The sequence below is a fragment of the Passer domesticus genome, chromosome 6 (assembly GCF_036417665.1).
Source record: "Passer domesticus isolate bPasDom1 chromosome 6, bPasDom1.hap1, whole genome shotgun sequence".
NCBI lineage: Eukaryota > Metazoa > Chordata > Aves > Passeriformes > Passeridae > Passer > Passer domesticus.
The window spans coordinates 73,590,494-73,609,497 of NC_087479.1; the positions used below are offsets into that span (position 1 = coordinate 73,590,494).

The window sequence follows — 19,004 nt, forward strand, 5'->3', positions numbered from 1 at the left end:
ACACCCACCAGACGGGTCTGCTCCTACTGGAGGAAGTTTTGCAGACAGGTGGTCTCAAGAGGTAACTCCCACAGCAGGTCCAGATGCAGATCTGCAGGAGCCCAGAGTCCACTTTCCACAGGGTCCAGCGATGAACTCAGGGAGACTGACAAGGATTGCGGGGTAGGAGACAACCTGGGTAGAACCATTACACAACCACAGGGGTGAGTGAAACAAACCAACTTACAATATACAACTTAACATAACTAAGAACCTGAAAAACACAACACAACAGTAAACAATCTCCATATTGCATTCTACTTTAGCACAACACAGGCACAGCAAGAGAGGTAAGAATTATGTTTTCCTTCTTCTCTTCTTGTGTCACAGCTTTGAACATTCACATGTTCAGAAGGCATGTGAATACCACACTCAGGGAGAGAGAGTCCCTTTCCTGCCCCTGGCAATGACCTGAGGTGGAAGTGAATGTGATGACAGGGCCATGGCCAGACCCTCATGTTCTTCAATCCCACAACATGTCATTGGCAGGGGCAGGAAAATTAACAGATGTCTTCCCACCATGGGTCACAGGGCTCTTTCCAAAATGGGTCCTCCAATGGGGGAAGAAGCTGGAGCAGTTCATCAATCTCTTCCTGCAGTTGGGGCACTGGCAGGACATCCCTTACCGGTGACTCCTGGCTGGCCAAGTCAGAGCTCTGGGTGAAGCTCTTCCCACATGTGGGGTACTTGTAGGGCCTCTCCCCAGTGTGGATGCGCCGGTGCCTGACGAGGTGGGAGTTTTGCTTGAAGCCCTTCCCGCAGTCGGGGCAGCGGAAGGGCCTCTCATCTGTGTGAATCCGCTCATGCAGGTGGAGGTTGGAGCTGGTCTGAAACCTCTTCCCACACGTGGGGCACTCGTAGGGCCTCTCCCTGGTGTGGATGAGCCGGTGCGTGACAAGGTTGGAGTTGCGCTTGAAGCCCTTCCCACAATCAGGGCAGCAGAAGGGCCTCTCATCGGTGTGAATCCGCTGGTGCAGGAGGAGACTGGAGCTGCTCTGAAATCTCTTCTGACACTCAGGACACTCATAGGGCCTCTCCCCGGTGTGGATGCGTTGGTGGGTCGCCAGGGTGGATCTGCAGCTGAAGCCCTTCCCACACTCCCCACATTTGTGCGGCCATTCCCCGGTGTGGATCATCTGGTGGCGGATTAGGTGGGAGCTCTGCCTGAAGCTCTTCCCACACTCCAAGCACTTGTGGGGCTTATCCCCATCATGAAGCTGCTCATGGATCACCAGCTCTGAGTTCTGGCTGAAGCACTGTCCACTTTCCTGGCTCAGGGTGGGTCTTTCCTTTTCAGAGTAGCCTGGGCTGGGTTTGCAGCCCCTCCTCCTGTGGGATCTCTGGGGCTTTTCTTCCCCGTTGTATTCCTGTGCTGTGGAGCCACTCAAAATGGCCTCTGCTACAAGGTTGTGCCATGGGGCTTTGTCCTCGCTGGTCTCCATCCCCAGATCCTTGTTGGGGGGAGGAAGGACAGAAAGAGGATGGGAATTGGCTCTGTGCCAGAGGGAAGGGGAAGGAAATTCCCCCAGTTCATCCGTGGCAGGACAGCATTGCCCGTGGTGTTGTCCTGCAGCCAGGGGCCATGCTGGTCTAGGAGATGGAGCAAAGAAAAGGGGGAAAGGGGCACTGACTTCCTCCTCACCTGCCTGCATGTCCCAGGGCATCTTTGTCTTCCTCACAACATCCTCCTCCATCTGGCAAAGGTTTTGGGATGTGAAATTCTGTTTTGGGAGGAAAACAAGAGATGAGTGCATTGAGTTTTGTACTAGTTTAAAGGCAAACCAGGAGGAGAGCCTAAGCCAGAATTACAATTTAACAAGAAAATTAAGATTGAGGCAATGATACAGAAATGCTGCCTTAAACTGACAGAATGAGGATATAACCTGGCACCCTGTTAGTCAGGGTGCTGGTAGCAGTCTCATTAAATGGTGGCTGCAGTCCTGTAGCAGTGATGAACGTGATTCTGTCGAAGCAGTGATCCTGTAGAAGAGTCTGGTCTTCCTCTGAAGTCCAGTGGTGGTGATGGAGCTCTTGTCCTCTGGGAATCCAGTAGCCAAGGTGCTCCTGGGGCTGCAAGCCTCAGCTTATATCCAGGTAGGAATGCTTGGCTCCTCCCCCTGGGCGGAGCATCCTACAATGGGATGATGTCATTTTATCAGTCCTGCAGGGACACTCAATGGCCCATTAGCAGAAGATAGCCCCTGCAGGGCGTTATCAGGGCTGAGTCATGGAAGAGATAAAGAACACTGCCCCGCCTGTTTATAACAGTTTGTGAAGATGGTGACTGAAAACATGCATTTGGTTACATCTTGCACTGTAACCTGAAACAGTGGGGTAATCCCTGCTGGGGGAGTGAACACCACCCCCCTTACCCAAACTGGCTCAGGTGTAAAACCCTCACCCCAGGAAAGCCACACACACAGGGGACAATGTCACACTTGCCCTGCCAGGGGAGGTCTCTGTCCCCTTCACTACCTTGCCCTTCCCCCTCTTCTCTTTTTCTCTTTCTTTCCATGTCTCTCTCTACCTCACGTTTCCTGTTCAATAAAATCCACTTTGGATTTGGTTTCCTTAGCACCTTAATTGGGGCAGAAGCGTCTCTCTGACAATTTTCTTAACCAAACTGCAACATTATTTTGGCACAGTCAGTTTAGACACTGTTCTTTGCCCCCAAGTGCCTTTGACAACAGCATGGTTCCCTCCTCTGAGGAGGTTGTGGTTCTCTCTGGAGAAACTCTTGGAAACTTGGATGCAGCTTCCTCTGAGCAACTTATGGGAAAACCGATGAGGAAAAAGGCTGTTGGTGGCTGGGTGACCAGTGGAAAGAAAATATTTTGTTGTCCTTCCTTGAAAAGTTTCTTAAAAACACTGGAAGAAAAGGGAGCAAATGATACCAGCAAGTCTGACAAGGTTCATTCACCGCAAAGTAAGGAACACAGGGCTGCTAAAAGTCCCCTCATGAGCCCAGTGCAAGGAGCTAAATTCCTGAATAAATGCCAAATTCACAGGCTTAGGGGCTTTGCCAAATGTGAGAATCGTTATTCTCTTCGTCCCAGTCACCTTTGTGACAGCCCCACAGTGCTTCTTCTTCCCATTTAGTAATCTGTATTGGGCCCAATTTCCACTTTTTTTTTTTTTTATGGGAACCTGCCAGCAGCTGAGCTGGAACTGTGCAGGAACTGATGGAACTTGGAATTGCCACAGAATTGCTTCTATTATCGGTTTATTCATGTGTTGGATTTGTTTGCGTTTTCACCACATGTGACTTGTGGGAAAATCAAACATTCATCAAAGTGATTAATGCAGAGTTAAATTTGATTTCTGCCAAGTTTATTTTGTCCAGTGCTCAAGGGGTCTCTGTGCCTTTTGCCCTGGGGGATGCTTGGGAGGGGCTTGTGGGAGTTGTCCCTGTCCCTGTCACCCCAGGCCATTCCACAGGGGCTGTCCCTGTCCCTGTCACCCCAGGCCATTCCCCAGTGAATCTCCATCATTCTCACCCCAGGGAATGCCTGGGGTTCTCCTTCCCTCTCACCCCCATGCCAAGGGGGTGGCGGCCCAGTCTCTGTCCCTCTCAGCCCAGGGGATGCTCTGGGGTCTCTGTCCCCTCGCCCTGGGGGATGCTAGAGGGAGTGTCCATCCCTCTGGCCTCAGGGAATGCTTGTCCAGGGCTGGGGACCAGGGGCTCTGTGTCCCTCTCACCGCTAAGGGTGCTCGGGGTTGGGGGGGCTCTCCGACCTTCTCATCCCTGGGGAGGCCGGGGGGGTCTCTGTCCCTCTCAGCCCTGGTGTGACCCCACCCAAACATCACGGGGCTCAGAGGGACAGAGTCACCCCCAAACCCCCAGAAGGGCTGGACCTGGGATTTGGTTTGGGCTGAGGATTTAGGAAGGAGCTGGAGTCACGGCTGGGGTTGGAGTTAGGGCTGAGATTTGGATTAGAGCTGAGATTGGGGTTAAGGCTAGACATAGAATTGGCTTTAGGGCTGGCCCTGGATTGGGTCTGGGGCTAGATGAGTCTGGGACTGCGATGAGATTAAATACAGAACTGTGAGTGTGTCTAAATGTGGAGTGAGATTGAGACCAGGATCAGGGTCAGGTTTGGGACTGAGCTCACCCAGAGCAGGACAGGGGGGATGTCACTGCAGGATATCCCTGGCATCGTCTCAGCCCTCCTCAGGCACCTCCAAACATGGGGGGCAGCTGGGTGCTCCAAGATCCAGGTGCTCCCAAGCTGCCCCTGAATACCAGGCGAGCATTCCCTGAGTGCAGCCCTGAATGTGGCCCTTGGGGCTCTGGGATCAGCCCTCACATCCCTGTGGGAGCAGCTGCAGACAGGATGAGATTCTTTCCCCCCCCTTCCCTGCAGAAGGGTGAAGCCCAGCTGCCCTTTTCTTCTGGTGCCTCCTCCTCTCCTCAGCTGAGGATGTCAGACTCCCCAGGAGCAGGAAAATCCCCATTCCCTGTTTCCTTGTGGTTGCAGCCTGGAACGTCCAATCAGAATGAAGAACTTTCTGACAGCCCTGCCTAATGACACAGGGAGGAGGTTTGTGAGAAAGGGAGGAAATTGTTTTGATAGGAAATAAAGACACAAAATTATTTATTTCTGTCCCATTCATTTTCAGTCAATTGTAGTTCTGTTTTCTGAGTGCCACCTTCTCAGCTGATTGTTTGTGTCCTCCTATCTCTCCTGCCTTTCTTTGCCTGCTCTGTTTCTCTCTCTGTGTCTCCCGAGACCCAGGGCAGTTCCACCAAAGACCCTGCCCTGATTGAATTCTCAATACACAAGTTACAACAACCATGGGTGAAGTTATGAAGGCTGGCAGTGAAATGTCACTGTAAGATCTTGCTCCACTTGGCTTTCAGTCCCTTCTTAAGATCTTTGCCTTCAAAGGCAGAAACATCTTTTCCTGGCTGGGAACTGGAATTCCAGGCCCTGGGAGTGTGTGCCATGGATCCCAGAGGGGCATTCCCGAGGCTGCCAGGGTGCTGCTCCTGCTGTGCCCCACAAGGAGCTGTGCAGGGCCAGGGGACAAGGTCCAGCAGCTCTGTGGGTTCCCAGAGCAGGAGCAGGAGCGGGAGAATCTTGCCACTCGCAGCGCCCGCACACTGAGCTTGCAGCACCCTCTGCCCTGGAAGCATCACCCCCAGCCCCGAGCCGCAGGTGAGGGGGGAGGCCGAGCTCGCCCCACCTCTACCAAGGGGTCTCCAGGAGGATTTTTTTGGAGAGTGTTCAGAGCTGGCAGATCCCGGACTCAAGCCCCGGATATCTCCGGGCTCCCTAGAGGAGCTTTTTTGGGGGGAAAGGAGCTGCGATCGCCCCTCGGGAGGGTCCTGGGGGGTCCACGTGGGGATGGCCCGGTACCGACAGGGCAGGCCATTGGTTTTTGGGATCCCCATGAGAGCTGGGGCTGTGGAACGTGGGAGCCCCGGGGCGGGGAGAGGGGAAGGGGTGATAATGGAGCCAGGGGACCCCCGGCAGCCCAGAGATGAGGCGGGGATGGGACCCCCGACCCTGACAAGGGCGCGTCCTGGGGTGACTTCATGATGCTTGTACCCCTTTTGTCTGTTTAGCCCAGAAATGAGTTCTACGCCTCTAAGGCTGGTTCTGAGAACGAAGGTGGGGGAAGAAGAATTGTGCAGTTTGTTTTCAGAAACTGCACTCACTCCTCTACGTTCCAGCTCCTGGACTGTTGTGATGCCTTAAGGAGCTGGAACAGAGGCTAGAGGGAGTTAAGAGGAATAAAGTGGTGTCCTAGGTTACAATATAAAGATGTATTCTATTCCCATCCTCAAGAGCTGTTGAAACCAGGAGGGATACTGTTTGTTCCTTATCTCCTGTTAATGGGCCCATCAATGCCTTGCCACATGACTCAGAGATAACTCCCTCCAGGAGCCATTTCTGTTTAAAGGGTAATTAAGGACCCACCCCATGACTCAGAACCATATCAGCCCATTGTGAGATGCTCCGCCCAAGTAGGAGAGGAGCTAAGCATCCCCACCTGGATATAATCTGGGATTTGGGACAGAACAAGCTGTTCTTACCCACTGGTTTCCAGAGGCCAAGAGCTACTAGATCTTTTCTAGAGGATCACCACTTCAACAAGACCATTTCATCTGGACTGCCACCACCATTCTAACTACCATTGTGTCAGTTTGTATTCTGTTTCTATCAGTGTTTTTTTCTTTTGCATTATTGCATGTATTTGGGTTTATTTTCCTTTTTTCATAATAAATTGTATTTCTGACTTGGAGTCTCTCACTGGTTTTGCTTTCAAACCAGAACATATATATAATATAATATAATAAAATAATCAAATTTATATCTATGTGATTAAACATTGGTAACATGAAATAAGGGTGACAATGGCAATATGTCTGCTTTGGCTGCTCACTGTGATACTAAATGCCCTATAGAAAAGAACTGGCCAAGACCCAGGTGTCAGTGGTAAACTTTGTGAGATTGTATACAAGAAATAAAGGAAGAAGGGATGAAATTGGCAATTTTTACAGGATTTGCTGATACTGTCATGTGGAAGGCTTTATCTATTACTGTGGGAAATGAAGTGATTAAGACTTCTGGGTTTTTCATGTGCCAGAAAATCTACAAGCTGCAGGATTTGTTGAACAGGTGAAGGGGTTGTTAAAAGAGCAGTTGAAAAAATGAGGAGATGGGAACCTGTCCCCATGGAGAACCCGTCTCCCAGATGTGCTCCATACCCTTAACAATGGCCCACTGGGGGAATGGAAACCCCTGGCTGTGCACAGCTGCACCCAATTTGCAACTACAACCATGGGCAGTGAGTCTTGGACTGCCTGGAAAATTGTTCTGGGTGTGATGGCCCCTGGCAGGGCCAGCCCAGAGGCTGCAGGGCTGGACCTTCATGCACTGGAATTAATTAGGATAAATCAGAAGCAAATAAGAGTTATCAATACAGGAACAGGAATTCAGTTTCCTCCAGGACACTGGTTTAATAAATGCTCACTTGAGCTTGCAAAGTGTTCATGTCATAGGATGAGGAACTGATGCAAATTATCAAGAAGAAACTAAAGTAATTGTATTAAACAACAGTGAAAAGATTGGATTATTCAATCCCATGGCAGAGCAGCACAATTATTGATATTGTTATTTTTTAAAACAATTGTGAAAAAGGACATCCACCTTCAATCACTGTTGTTGGTGGAAATAAAGGGTTTGGATGCAGCAGTCCTAATAATGGAGCCAGAGTGTGGCTCCAGAGGCCTAAAGGGCCTCCAGAGGCAGCTCAAGCAGCAGCTCCTGGGAAAGACAGCACTGTTTGAATCCTGAAACCTGGGCAGGAATGATGAGAATGTGTCCCTGCAGCCAAGTGTTCTGTGTGAGAACAAGTAGACATTGCAGGAGATTTTTTACACATCCTGCCAGACCAAATCTCCTTGTTTGCCCCAGTGGCCCCTTTGGAAAATGCTCTGATCCATGGGGTTCCATGTGAAGGCTGCTGTGACACTGAGGGACTTGCACACAAATTCCATCCAGGAGCCTGGGTGCCCTCAGGGACTGGGACCCGGCCCCCTTCCAGCCAAAGGGGAAAGGGCCCCACCAAGATTTGTTATCCACAGACACTGTGCTAAAGCTGAACAGCAAAGGACTTGGGGGCATTATTTTGGAATTAAAAGGTTGCCAGCTCCATGGACAACAGAATTATTGTTCCTAATCCAAATGAGACTGAGGAAAAAGAATGATCAACCATGTCACTGAAGTACTGCTGACGTCTGCAAGTTGTATCTTGAGAGTCAGCCAGAATCTGTGTTTGCCACAAACACCTCTAGAGTTTCACCAAGGATTAGTCATTAAATTCTGATGAGAATGTAAAGACCAAAATAGCCAAAATACTCAATGTAACTAATTGCTGGAAATGTTCTCAGCTGATGTTGGGAGGAATGGGGTTCACTTGGATAGTCCAGGGAGGAGCACTGGATCCATCAGCAGCCCACAGTGGGAAACAGGAAATCAGACCTTTGGTACTGGGAATGAGAGCTGCTGGGTGTGTGGACACTGCCCATAAACAGCTTCCTAAAGGATTGGTTTGTGTCCTGTTTCCAGGCAATGTTGATGCCTCCCTTGAGGGTCCTTCAGCAACAATCACAAGGAAGAATTGGGACCAAGAGAACATTTTCCACCCAAGAAGTGCCTTTGACCTCAGAAAACCAAAGATTCTAGTTCACACTGTGCCCCACGTCCACTGCCCTGTCCTGTGGATATTACAGTAATGATTATTAGAAGAAATATTAGACTATTAGAAGAAATAGCAAATGATACTCTTAAAATGTCCAATCGCACATCCCAGGAGCTCCAACAAACACAAATGGGGCTCTACAGAACCGCATGGTCTGGGATTATCTGCTTGCTGGCCAGGGAGGATCCTGGGCTATCATGGGACATGAATGTTGCACTGCTATCTGAGGGGTTTGAAGGCCAGCAGTCAGGAATCACCTTGACAGGAAAAGCAGTAGAAGAGTGGCAGCAAGAAGAAAATTTTTCTTGGTGGCATTGGATTTATGGCTGCCAAATTGGAGGCTGCTGTGAAATGAACTTGTGGCATCACTGTCATCATTGCAGTGTGAGGACTTGGTGTGTTATGATTCCATGTTGTTGTGACACTGTGCTGGAAATGGCGTACTGAGACTTGTCTAAAAATAGTCTCAGTCTCAAGAAAAATGGACATTTGATAAAATAACAGGGAATAGCAATTAATTAGGACTGTTTTAAAAGGAATGTGAATTATAGCTCTGAGTAATGAACAGCACTTAAATAAAGAACAAGAGGCAATGCCTTTATGACTAATACCTAAATCTAAACTGTGTTATTGGAAGAATTGTTATGAATTGTAGTTCCTCTACAGGTTAAAGGACCAATTGAAGTCCTGAGGCCTCAGCACCAGGCCCTGACTGAGGCCTGAACAACAGGCCCTGAGCCAAAGATCAGCTCTAGATAAACTTTGCCACCAAATGTTATATTTGTATCTACTCATTAATGAATAACTGTGAGGAATATGATCTCTGTATGTGTTCATTGGTGAAACATGGATTTACCTTTCTGTATTTAAAACTCAGACAAGGCCCCATCTGGCCTTGTTTGGGGATGAATGGTCAAAGTCAGCTCCCTTGGTTCCTCCTTGGGCCCTGGCCAGACTTTGGGAGGGATCCAAGAGGAGGATGAAACCAGATGTTCCCGCACTGGAAGTGCTGTCAGTTTGTTCATTCAGCACTATCAGAGCTGGGCCCTCTCACAGCGAGGTTGGAGCCTCACCTGTGGCTGGAGGCACCTTCAGGAATTCCCAGTGTCCAGGAGTGGCTCTGCAGCCCTTGGCTGGGACAGCTTCCCCTGCTGCTGTGTGGATCTGGGGGATGGTAAAGCCTGAGGGGGACTGGTGCTGGATGTTTCTTAATCACTACTGCAATCCTTGGTGGTGATGGTTGGATGCATTGCTGAGCTTCTGGTTTTGTAATTATTTTCTAATGATGATGTGCTCTGTTGAGCTTCTCCTTTTGTAATTTTTTGCACATAGACATTATATAAATTACACAATTCCTTCAGTTGGTGTCTATGTCTTTGGCACTAACCCTGCCCACTGGCAAAACTGACCCTGTGGGCTCCACAGAACCAAGGGGCTCTTGTGACACTGCAGGGCCTTGTCTGACCTGGGGACCATGGTGACCCTGTGGGGCTTAATGGAACCAAGACACTGTGGGGACTCATATAGACAAGGGTCCATCATTTTCCTCTCCCTGCCCCTGCCCCAGCCCAGCAGAGCAGCAGAGTCAGGTCTGGCCCTGCAGCAGGAACTGCAGGCACTGGAGGTCAGGGACAGCCACTCTGGGTCTGGAATGCTCACCAGATGCTCAGCTCGGGCAGCTCCTGCAGCCCCAGGGCCAGCCCTGCTACCCAGTCCAACAGCAGAGTTGGCCCCGGGGCTCCTCAGGCAGCTCCTGCTGGCCCAGGGACAGGGCAGCCTCTTGCCAGGGCTCCTCTGCACACCCACGGGCTCCTGCTCTGCTCCTGGCCCATGCCAGCTGCCCCCAGAGCCTTTCCCAGGGGAACACGTCTGTGCTGACCCGAGCAGCCATTGCTGCAGCCCCTGCCCTGCTGCCCAGAGCCCCGAGCTGGGGCTGCTGCTCTGCAGAGCACGGGGGCTGTGCTGCCCGGGGCCCTGGGCTGCCTCTGCTGGGCTCTGCTGCTCAGCCTGGCACACAGAGGCAGCTGATGGTGCTCCCTGCACTGACTCCCTCCCACACAGGCTCTTGCAGGGCATGGAGGGGGCTCAGAGGTGCCTGCCTTGTGCCAGGGCTGCCAGAGGGGATTGGGGCTGCCCTGGATCCTCCTGGGGGAGTTCCCTGAGGGTCAGACCAGGCAGTGCCCAGACTCCTTTCCCTGGGCCTGCTGTGTCCCTGGGCTGCAGAGCTCTCCTGGCTCACAGCAGACGTTCAGTCCTGGATCTCGGGGTGACCCCAGCCTGGCCAGGCCTGTGCCCAGTGAGCTCCACTCCCTGCTGGTCCCTGGCACACCCTGTCCCTGCAGGTCCCCTGTGTTCTCCTGGCAGCTCCCAAGGTCCTCCAGACAAACCTTCCCCTGCCATCAGCCCTGGCACAAGCTGCAGAGCCCCAGGAAGGTTCAGCACAGACCATTCCCCATCTGATGGGCACTGGTTACCACCAAGCAAAACCTGACCCAGACCTGAGTCCCCTGAAGGACACAGCAGGACCCTGATCTCATCCCACTGAGTCCTGGGAGAACAAGGAACACAAGGAGCTTCTTGAGTGGCCTGAGATTGACTTTGGAAGAGAGCAAAGCCATCCTGCCGTGCGCTCAAGAGGTGCCCTTTGCTGGTGGAGCTGCTGTGCTGGAGCCCAGCTGTGTCCCAGCAGTGCCCATGGCCTGTCCCTGCCTGAGGGCACAGCACGGACATGCAGCAGGACAGTGACCAAGCTGCCAGAGCACTCCGGCCTTGCACCCACAGCAGGGCTGGGAAAGAGAGTGTGGGCCTCTGGAAAGGGAGGTCCATTCAGCAGCTCTGACAGGACCAATTGCTGCTGCTCCCTGGGAGTGCTGCTGTCCTGGGACTCTTCCCTTTCTCCCCCATAACGTCATGCAGGTCTCAGAGTTGGGATCCCAGAAAAAGAAGGCACTGCAAGGTCATTTATTTTGTTCAAAGAAAGCAATGGTGCAAATCCTGGTTGACAGAGCTTCTGGATCAAATTCAAGAGGCAGATAGGGAATTAAGCAAGGAATGAATAAAAACATTTAATGGAGCACAACATTATGGCAAGAAGAACCCATAGGCATCACCAAAGACCTGAGAAGGCAGACTGGGCCAGTCATGAGTTCCATTCTGAAAACTATGCAGCAGAAAACAAACACTTTTTTGCTTCTGAAAAGTATCCAGTCACCTTTTTCCTCAGGGCATCCTTAAGCTCCTGGTTCCTCAGGCTGTAGATGAGGGGGTTCAGGACTGGAGGAAACACTGAGTACAGAACTGACAGGGCCAGATCCAGGGATGGGGAGGAGATGGAGAGGGGCTTCAGCTAGGCAAAAAAGCCGGTGCTGAGAAACAGAGAGACCACAGCCAGGTGAGGGAGGCAGGTGGAAAAGGCTTTGTGCCGGCCCTGCTCAGAGGGGATCCTCAGCACGGCCCTGAAGATCTGCACATAGGAGAAAACAATGAACACAAAACAAGCAAATAAGAGAAAAGCACAAACTATGAGAAGCCCAAGCTCCCTAAGGTAGGATTTGGAGCAGGAGAGCTTGAGGATCTGTGGCACTTCACAGAAGAATTGGCCCAGGGCATTGCCATGGCAAAGGGGCAGGGAAAATGTATTGGCTGTGTGCAGCAGAGAATAGGGAAAGGCACTGGCCCAGGCAGCTGCTGCCATGTGGGCACAAGCTCTGCTGCCCAGGAGGGTCCCATAGTGCAGGGGTTTGCAGATGGACACGTAGCGGTCATACAACATGACGGTGAGAAGGGCAAGCTCTGATCCAAAGGAAAAAAAATCAGAAAAACCTGAGCAGCACATCCTGCATAGGAGATGGTTGTGGTGACCCAGAGGGTATTGTGCATGGCTTTGGGGACAGTGGTGCTTATGAAGCCCATGTCAAGAATAGAGAGGTTGAGCAGGAAGAAGAACATGGGTGTGTGCAGGAGGTGGCCACAGGCTACGGCGCTGATGATGAGGCCATTGCCCAGGAGGGCAGCCAGGGAGATGCCCAGCAAGGGGCAGAAGTGCAGGAGCTGCAGCTGCCGTGTTTCTGCCAATGCCAGCAGGAGGAAGTGGCTGATGGAGCTGCTGTTGGACATTTGCTGTGGCTGCACATGGGAACCTGTTCATGGGTAAAGGACAGTGAACAGTTAGAGGAGATGTATGTAACCAAAATCAAAGCCATTTCCCATACACCCTCCTCTGTAACACACAAGGACAGGCTTCTCTGTTTGAGAGTTCTGAGGTTTTCTTTTAAGCTCCCCCCATGTCTCTCCTGATATTCTTGGATATCAAAACCCTCAGCATTTCTACTGCCTTCTGGTAGGACAGAGTGTGTTCCCTCAGGGAAGATGATGAGTGGAGACTGAGGAAGATGGTCTGTCACTTCATTGTGCTTGGAGTTTCTCTGGGCTTTCACTTTTCCCAAATGGGGATTGTTCACACTCCTAAGTTTTCCTTAATGGTCACCAGATATTGCTGAGAGCAGATGAATCCCCCACAGCCCAGCTCCACATTTGCAGCCAAGGACTCACATTTCTCATTTCACCAACCCAACAGCATTTTCAATGTCAGAAAACTTCTGTGCTTCCCCATCAATCTTAGAGATGCTCTAGGACAGGTTTGCCCCCTGCATTGAAGCTCCCAGCTTGGACTGAAATCTCAGGGAGACTTCCAAGTGTCCTTATGCTGGCACTGGATGAAGGGAGATGCAGCTCCTTCCCTGGCTGCACTGACAGCATTGCCCAGAGCCGGGCACTGGGCACAGCGTCACCCTGAACCAGCTGTGCCCCCTCCCAGAGCCCCCAGGGCCGGGCAGCTGCTCCCAGCCCTGTGCTCTGCAGAGGAACTGGGCCCGGGGCTGCAGAGCTGCCCCACGGCTCTGCTGCAGCTCTGCCTGCACAGGAGGGGCTTCACGCCTTGGAGCCCCGGCCCTGAGGGCAGAGGCTTGGCTGGGGGACAGGAGGGAGGGGGCTTGTTCAGAGGGAGGGGCTGCACTGGAACGGATCCTGTGGACATCTCTAAACTCTCCCTGCCACAGCATTTCTGGATTTTGCTTTCTCTCCTTCCCTGATATTGTTTCTGCATCCTAGAGACTTTCCCCTGCAGCTGTTTCCCTGCACCTGATCTCTCCCTGCCAGCACTCTCAGACCCCAAATCTTTGTTCACTCTCCATGCCCCTACAGAACCCTGCCTGTTTTCAGGGCACTGGCTAAGGCAGGTTCTCTTTGCAGCTTGGAGAAAGGACAGCTCAGACTGAGCCTGATGCGTCCAGCAAAGATGATGCTGGTGCTGTCCATGGGCAGAGTGGCTGAAAGCACATTAGGAATCTCTTGTGAACGTACTCATCACTAAAAGTAACAGTTCAGATGTCTCAGGAACATGTCAAAATTCATAATCAAGCTTTAATATTTTGGTCCCAATCCCAGACATTCTCCAAGAGTAGGAAACTGAATAGAAACATTAGGAAATTTCCTCATTTTTATCAAAATCCTTGTCTTGGAAATGTTATACAACTGCTCAGAACCCTTCAGCATGTCAGAGCTTCATGAACATTTCACCTCCCCTGCAGCAGAAATACTCAGAGATGTACTCACAGGGTCTGCAGGCATTGGGATGTTCCAGCTTTAGGAGATCACTCAGGAGCTGCAGCTGCATTGTCCTGCAGCCAGAGGTTCCTGTGCCAAGGGCTGGCAGTGATTTTGCCCCAGGCACTTCTCAGCACCATCCCAGCCCTGACTGATTGAAGCTCTCTGTGCCTCTGGGCTGTGCCCGGGCTGGCTGCAGGCAGTGCCATCAAGAGAAATGTGCTTTTGAAGCTCTTCTTGATTACCAGGAGCTGCCTCTGTGCCAGGAGCCCAGCCCAGCTCAGCAGCACAGACACAGCACCAGGACTTTAATGACCCTCTGGGGCTTTGTGCTGAGGCCCTGAACATCAGTCCCTGAGAGGCAACTGAAGAAACCTCTCCAGAACTCCAAGTCAGAATCCAACTCCAAAGTTTCTTGGACTTTTGATGGGTCCCACTGAGGGACACCACTGAGAAAGTGTCCCCAGGCCCCAGGCAGAGCAGAGAACTGGAAGCACTGATGCCAGGTGGGGACAAAGAGAAGCCAAGTCTTGGTGGCCTGGGGCACAGCAGGGTCTGTGCCACCAAGGGCTGGGAGGAGACACCTTGTCCTGAGGCCCTGGGGCCTCCTGGCACAGCCCCAGCCAGGCTGGGCACTGTCAGCCCCTTGTCCTGCCCTCAGCATCCCCCCCTAGCTCACATCCCAGTGGCCTCAAGGATCTGCTGGAAGGAGTCCCTGGGGAGCCTTGCTCAGGAATGGCCCTGGGGGCTCCTGAATGCTCCCAGGACTGCAGGTTTTTCAAAGGACTTTGGGTTTGTCTTTTGGCTTAGACTCTCTGAGAGGTTTGTGCAATCATGGCCTCCAATTATCTGCTGTAATTAGTCCCTGGAGACACTTGGTCAGTAACAACACTCAGTGGGGCTCATTAATGCTTCAAGGTACTTCAGTTGTTTTAGGGTACTTGGTGTTTCCCTTTTGATACAGAGTCTGTGAGAGGTTTGTGCAATCATGGCCCCAATTATCTGCTTTAAGGAGTCCCTTGAGAGCTTTGTGCTGACACTCATTGGGGTCATTAATACTTTAAGATACTCAAGGTGTTTAAGCTACTTTGGATTTTCTCTTCCACACTGAGTTTCTGAGAAGTTTTTTGTGCAATCCTGGCAACCAGTTCCCTCCTCCAAGGAGTCCATGAGGAGCCTGTGTTGGGGATGGATCTTAGTGGGACCCATAATACTTTGAGACACTTTGGGCATTTCCTCTGATACTGACTCTTGGAATGCTTTGTGCAATCTTCTCTCAGGCCCTGAGATTCAACGCTCAGCTCCAAATACTCCACAGGGCTCATTATGATCAAGGAGTCCTGACAAACCATGCCTCTGCCTTGACTTACCTCCACTCTAGTGCAGTTCATTAGGTTTCCTTTTACAGTTATGGAGAAATATTTCAAAGATCTGCTAGGAAATATGTGTTCCTACTTTAAAGGGTGTCTCTTATTGCTGTTCTTGTTACACAAGAGGTGATTGCAGCATTCAGTGACTGATACTGATCCAGGCACTCTCCTAAGGAGCTCTGGCCTGCTCAGAGAAGCTGTGCCTTGAGGTCTGACCCAGTGTGGACAACCTTGCTCCACATTCCCCAAGCCCATTTTTCTCTCCTTACTCACCTGGGAGCTGCTTTGCTTGGAGACCCGGCTGCACACAGCCAAAGAGGATATTGCCTTCTTTAATTTTTGAAGCAATTGAAAACTCCTGAGTTTCCCCATTGAAAACAGACATCCTCCTCAAGTGTGTGCCAGCCCAAGCTGCCACCAAGACCACTGCAGACCTGCCCTGGGCCAGCTATGAGGATGGATCATCATCCCAGCCTGCACTGGGCCATTGCAAGGGACTGTTGCCATGGACACTGCAGTGACCCCACTGCTGGGTTTGGGTGCCATGGCAACCCTCATCAGTTCAGGTTTCCTTGGAAACCACCCCAAGGAGCCATTTCTGCAGCCAGGTTCCATGGCCACTTGCCTGCAGAGCTGTTGCTGTCCTTGGTGTCGGAACCCAGGACATCTCTCTGCATGCCCTGGATGTTTCAAAGCCCTGGCAGGGGCTCGGAGACCCTGGCAGGAAGCCAAAGACACCTGGAAATTCGATCTTAATTCATGGAGCAAATTGCCAACCTGATATGAAGAATTACAGGCCACAAAAGTTTAAGTGGCACAGTAGTAGGAATCACAGGGTGAAGGAAAAAATTTTTAGAGCACTGTACAGGGGGGTTTTGTATGTTGTACAGGGGGGTTTGAAATTCTATACATGGGGATCAGGGGTTCTAAGATGGAGGGATTTGGGTGTGCCCTGTCCTTCTTTCTTCTCCTTGGCATCCGTGTTCAGGATGATGTTGGCACGTGTGGATTGGTTCATGGTGAAGGTACAATTGCCAACAAGGGTGAAAAGTATTGGCAATAGAAGGTACATATCTAATACGTAGTTTTCACTATGAAAGAGACAACCGCCCCGTGGGCGGGAGAGAGTGCCCTTGGCTGTCTTGCTGATCGGACCTCGGCTGGACAGACAGAAAAAACTTCATAGATAAGAAACAATAAACTCAACTGAAGACCGAAGAAGCAAGAGTCCAGACTCCTTCTTTGAAAGCATGGCCTGCCCAGAACCACCTTTTCCCGTGCTGGGGCAGAGACGAGTAACAGCCGACCCCGGCACTCGGCTGCCACGGCAACCGTCAGGACAAAGCAGTGCCCTGGCTGTTCCAGGGACAATTGCAGTGACACTCGTTGGTGCCACCAGGTGCCATGGCAAGGGCCATGGGGACCCATTCCTTAGTTTGGTGCCATGGCAACCAATGCCCGGAGCCATTGTGATGGTTGGTGGCCATGGAATCCTGCCCTGGGCCTCTTGCTCAGGGCTGGTGTCACTGCCCAGAGCCAGAGGGGATCCCTTGCTGGGGGCTTGTGCCATGGCCACCTGCCCTGTGCCGCGCTGGCTGCTCAGGCACCAGGAACCAGCAGCAAAGGGCACTGCCAGGGCCAAAGGCCAGGTCAGCCAGACAGAAAGGGGCAGTGCTGGCACTGTTTCCATGGCAGCCCTCACTGGGGGTGACACCTGGGTCACCTGTCCTGGCAGCTGCCATGGAAAGCCCTGGCAAGGACTGAGGGCACAGACACTGGCACTGAGACACTGCTGGGCCGGGTGCTGAGCACAGGGCTGAGCACGCAGAGATGGTTTTGTTCTTGCTGAGCTGCAACAGAGCCAAGGCCTGTCCTGCCCCTCCTCCAGCCACCCTGGGCAGGGGCTGGGGCTGTGGGGAGCTTGGCAGGGGACACAGCCAGGACAGGTGACCCCAACTGACCCTGGGATACCCCAGACCACAGGACATCATGCTCAGTGTATGAGGTGCAGGGAACAAGGAGGAAGGGGGGAATTTTGGAGTGAGGGTTTTTGCCTTGCCAGGTAAATCTTACGCACGAGGGGGCCCTGTTTCACCACTGGACAGGGTCAGTACCAAAGACACAGACACCAACTTAAGGAATCCTGTAATTTATATAATTCACAGCTGCAAAGAATTACAAAAGGATAAGCTTAGCAAAGCACATAATCATTAGCAAAGAATTACAAAAGAAGCTCAGCAATCCATCCAGTCATTACTAACAAAGATTGCCTGCAGTGATTAAAGAAAGATCCACCACCAGTTACCCTCAGACTTTACCATCACCCAGATCCACACATCAGCTGGGGCAGACAAGGACTGCAGAGCCACTCCCAGACACTGGGAATTCCTGCAGGTGCCTCCACCTTTGCAGGCAAGGAGCCTCCAAGCCCGCTGTGAGAGGACACAGCTTTTGTACCGTCAAACAAACAAGCTGACATCACTGCTAGGGTGGGAACATCTGGTTTCATTCTCCTGATTGGTTTCTCCCAAAGCCTGGCCAGGGCTCAAGGAGGAATCAAGGGAGTTGACTTTGATCCTTCACCCCTAGACAAGGCCAGATGGGGCCTTGTCTGGTTTCTGAATACAGAAAGAGAAATCCATGTTTTATCAAGGAACACATTCACTGATCATGTTGTTAATAATGCTTTGTTAGTGAGTGGATACAAATATAACATTTGCTTGGAAGGCTCATCTAGAGATGAACTTTGCCTCCAGGCCTGTTCAGGCCTTGATCCCAGCCTGTTCAGGCCTTGCTACTTGGATGGGTCCGGAGAGCTACAGTGAACTACTAGCTTCATAACAATTATTTCAATAGCACAGTTTAGATTTAGATATTAGGCATAAAGGCATCTCCCCTTGTGCTTCAATTAAGTGCTGTTAAATTTCATTACTCAGAGCTATTCACGTTCCTTTTCAAACATGCCTAAAGAGTTGCTGTTATTCTGTTATTTATCAAATGCTCTCTTTACTTGAGACTGTCTCTTTTAAGACAAGTCTCAATACTTCACTTCCCAGCATAAAGTGTCACAACAACTTGAACATGGAATGTTAGAGTGCACACCAAGTGCACACACTGCAATGATGACAGACACTGCCACAAATGCATTTCACAGCAGCCTCCAATTTGGCAGCCATGAAGCCAATCCCACCAAGAATAATTTTCTTCTTTCTGCCACTCTTCTCCTGCTCTTTCTGTCAAGGTGATAGCTGACTGTTGGCCTTCAAACCCATCACTGAGAGCAGTGCAACATTCCTGTCCCATGACAGCCCAGGCTCCTCCTTGGCCAGCAAGCAGATAATCCAAGGCCATGCGGTTTTGTGGAGTCCCCATTTGTGTTTGTTGGAGCCCATAGGATGTGCTTATTGGACATTTTAACAGCATCATTTGCTACTTCTAATAATCCATCCAGTCAACTCCACAGGACGGGGCAGCACACATGGAGCACAGGATGAACCAGAATCTTTTGCTTTCTGAAACCCAAGGCACTCCACGGGGAAAATGTTCTCTGGGCCCCAACTCTTCCTTGTGGTTGTTGCTGAAGGACCCTAAATGGTGGCCCTGCAGCCAGGAGTGGGGTAACACTGACACTGACCAGCACCAGCAGCCCAAGTTCTACTGACATTGGGAGTGATGGTAAAGAAATCCCCTCACACTGTGGCCTCTGTAACTAGAACAGGCTTGGGTTTCTCCTGAAGGGAAATCTTAGTGAATCCTGTCAAACGGATCATTGTATTCCTG

The 19,004-nt window shown here is 51.3% G+C and overlaps 1 protein-coding gene across 4 annotated transcripts; it reads right to left on the reverse strand.

Annotated features, from left to right (window-relative positions):
* Positions 1 to 46: 46 nt before the first annotated feature.
* On the reverse strand, positions 47 to 9,696 carry LOC135304038 (zinc finger protein 239-like). 4 transcript variants are annotated; one of them, XM_064426331.1, is made up of 3 exons: positions 9,324 to 9,696; positions 1,682 to 1,760; positions 531 to 1,490 (listed from the first exon to the last, which is right to left on the reverse strand). In XM_064426331.1, the coding sequence occupies exon 3, from the start codon at positions 1,479 to 1,481 to the stop codon at positions 540 to 542; it is 942 nt and encodes a 313-aa protein (XP_064282401.1). In that variant the 5' UTR covers positions 1,482 to 1,490; positions 1,682 to 1,760; positions 9,324 to 9,696; the 3' UTR covers positions 531 to 539. The 4 variants fall into 4 exon arrangements, 3 of the variants coding, with proteins under 3 accessions (XP_064282399.1, XP_064282401.1, XP_064282400.1); XM_064426329.1 differs by lacking the exon at positions 9,324 to 9,696 and adding an exon at positions 47 to 174 and having other exon boundaries at positions 666 to 2,081; XM_064426330.1 differs by having other exon boundaries at positions 531 to 1,760.
* Positions 9,697 to 19,004: the final 9,308 nt, after the last annotated feature.

What these genes read in the sequence shown, in the direction of transcription:
- LOC135304038 (XM_064426329.1), bottom strand. Translation starts at nt 1,793, where the DNA reads ATGCACTCATCTCTTGTTTTCCTCCCAAAACAGAATTTCACATCCCAA. An exon ending in TGGCCAGCCAGGAGTCACCG is followed by an intron (nt 175 to 665) that starts GTAAGGGATGTC and finishes GGTTCTACCCAG; the next exon opens with GTTGTCTCCTACCCCGCAAT.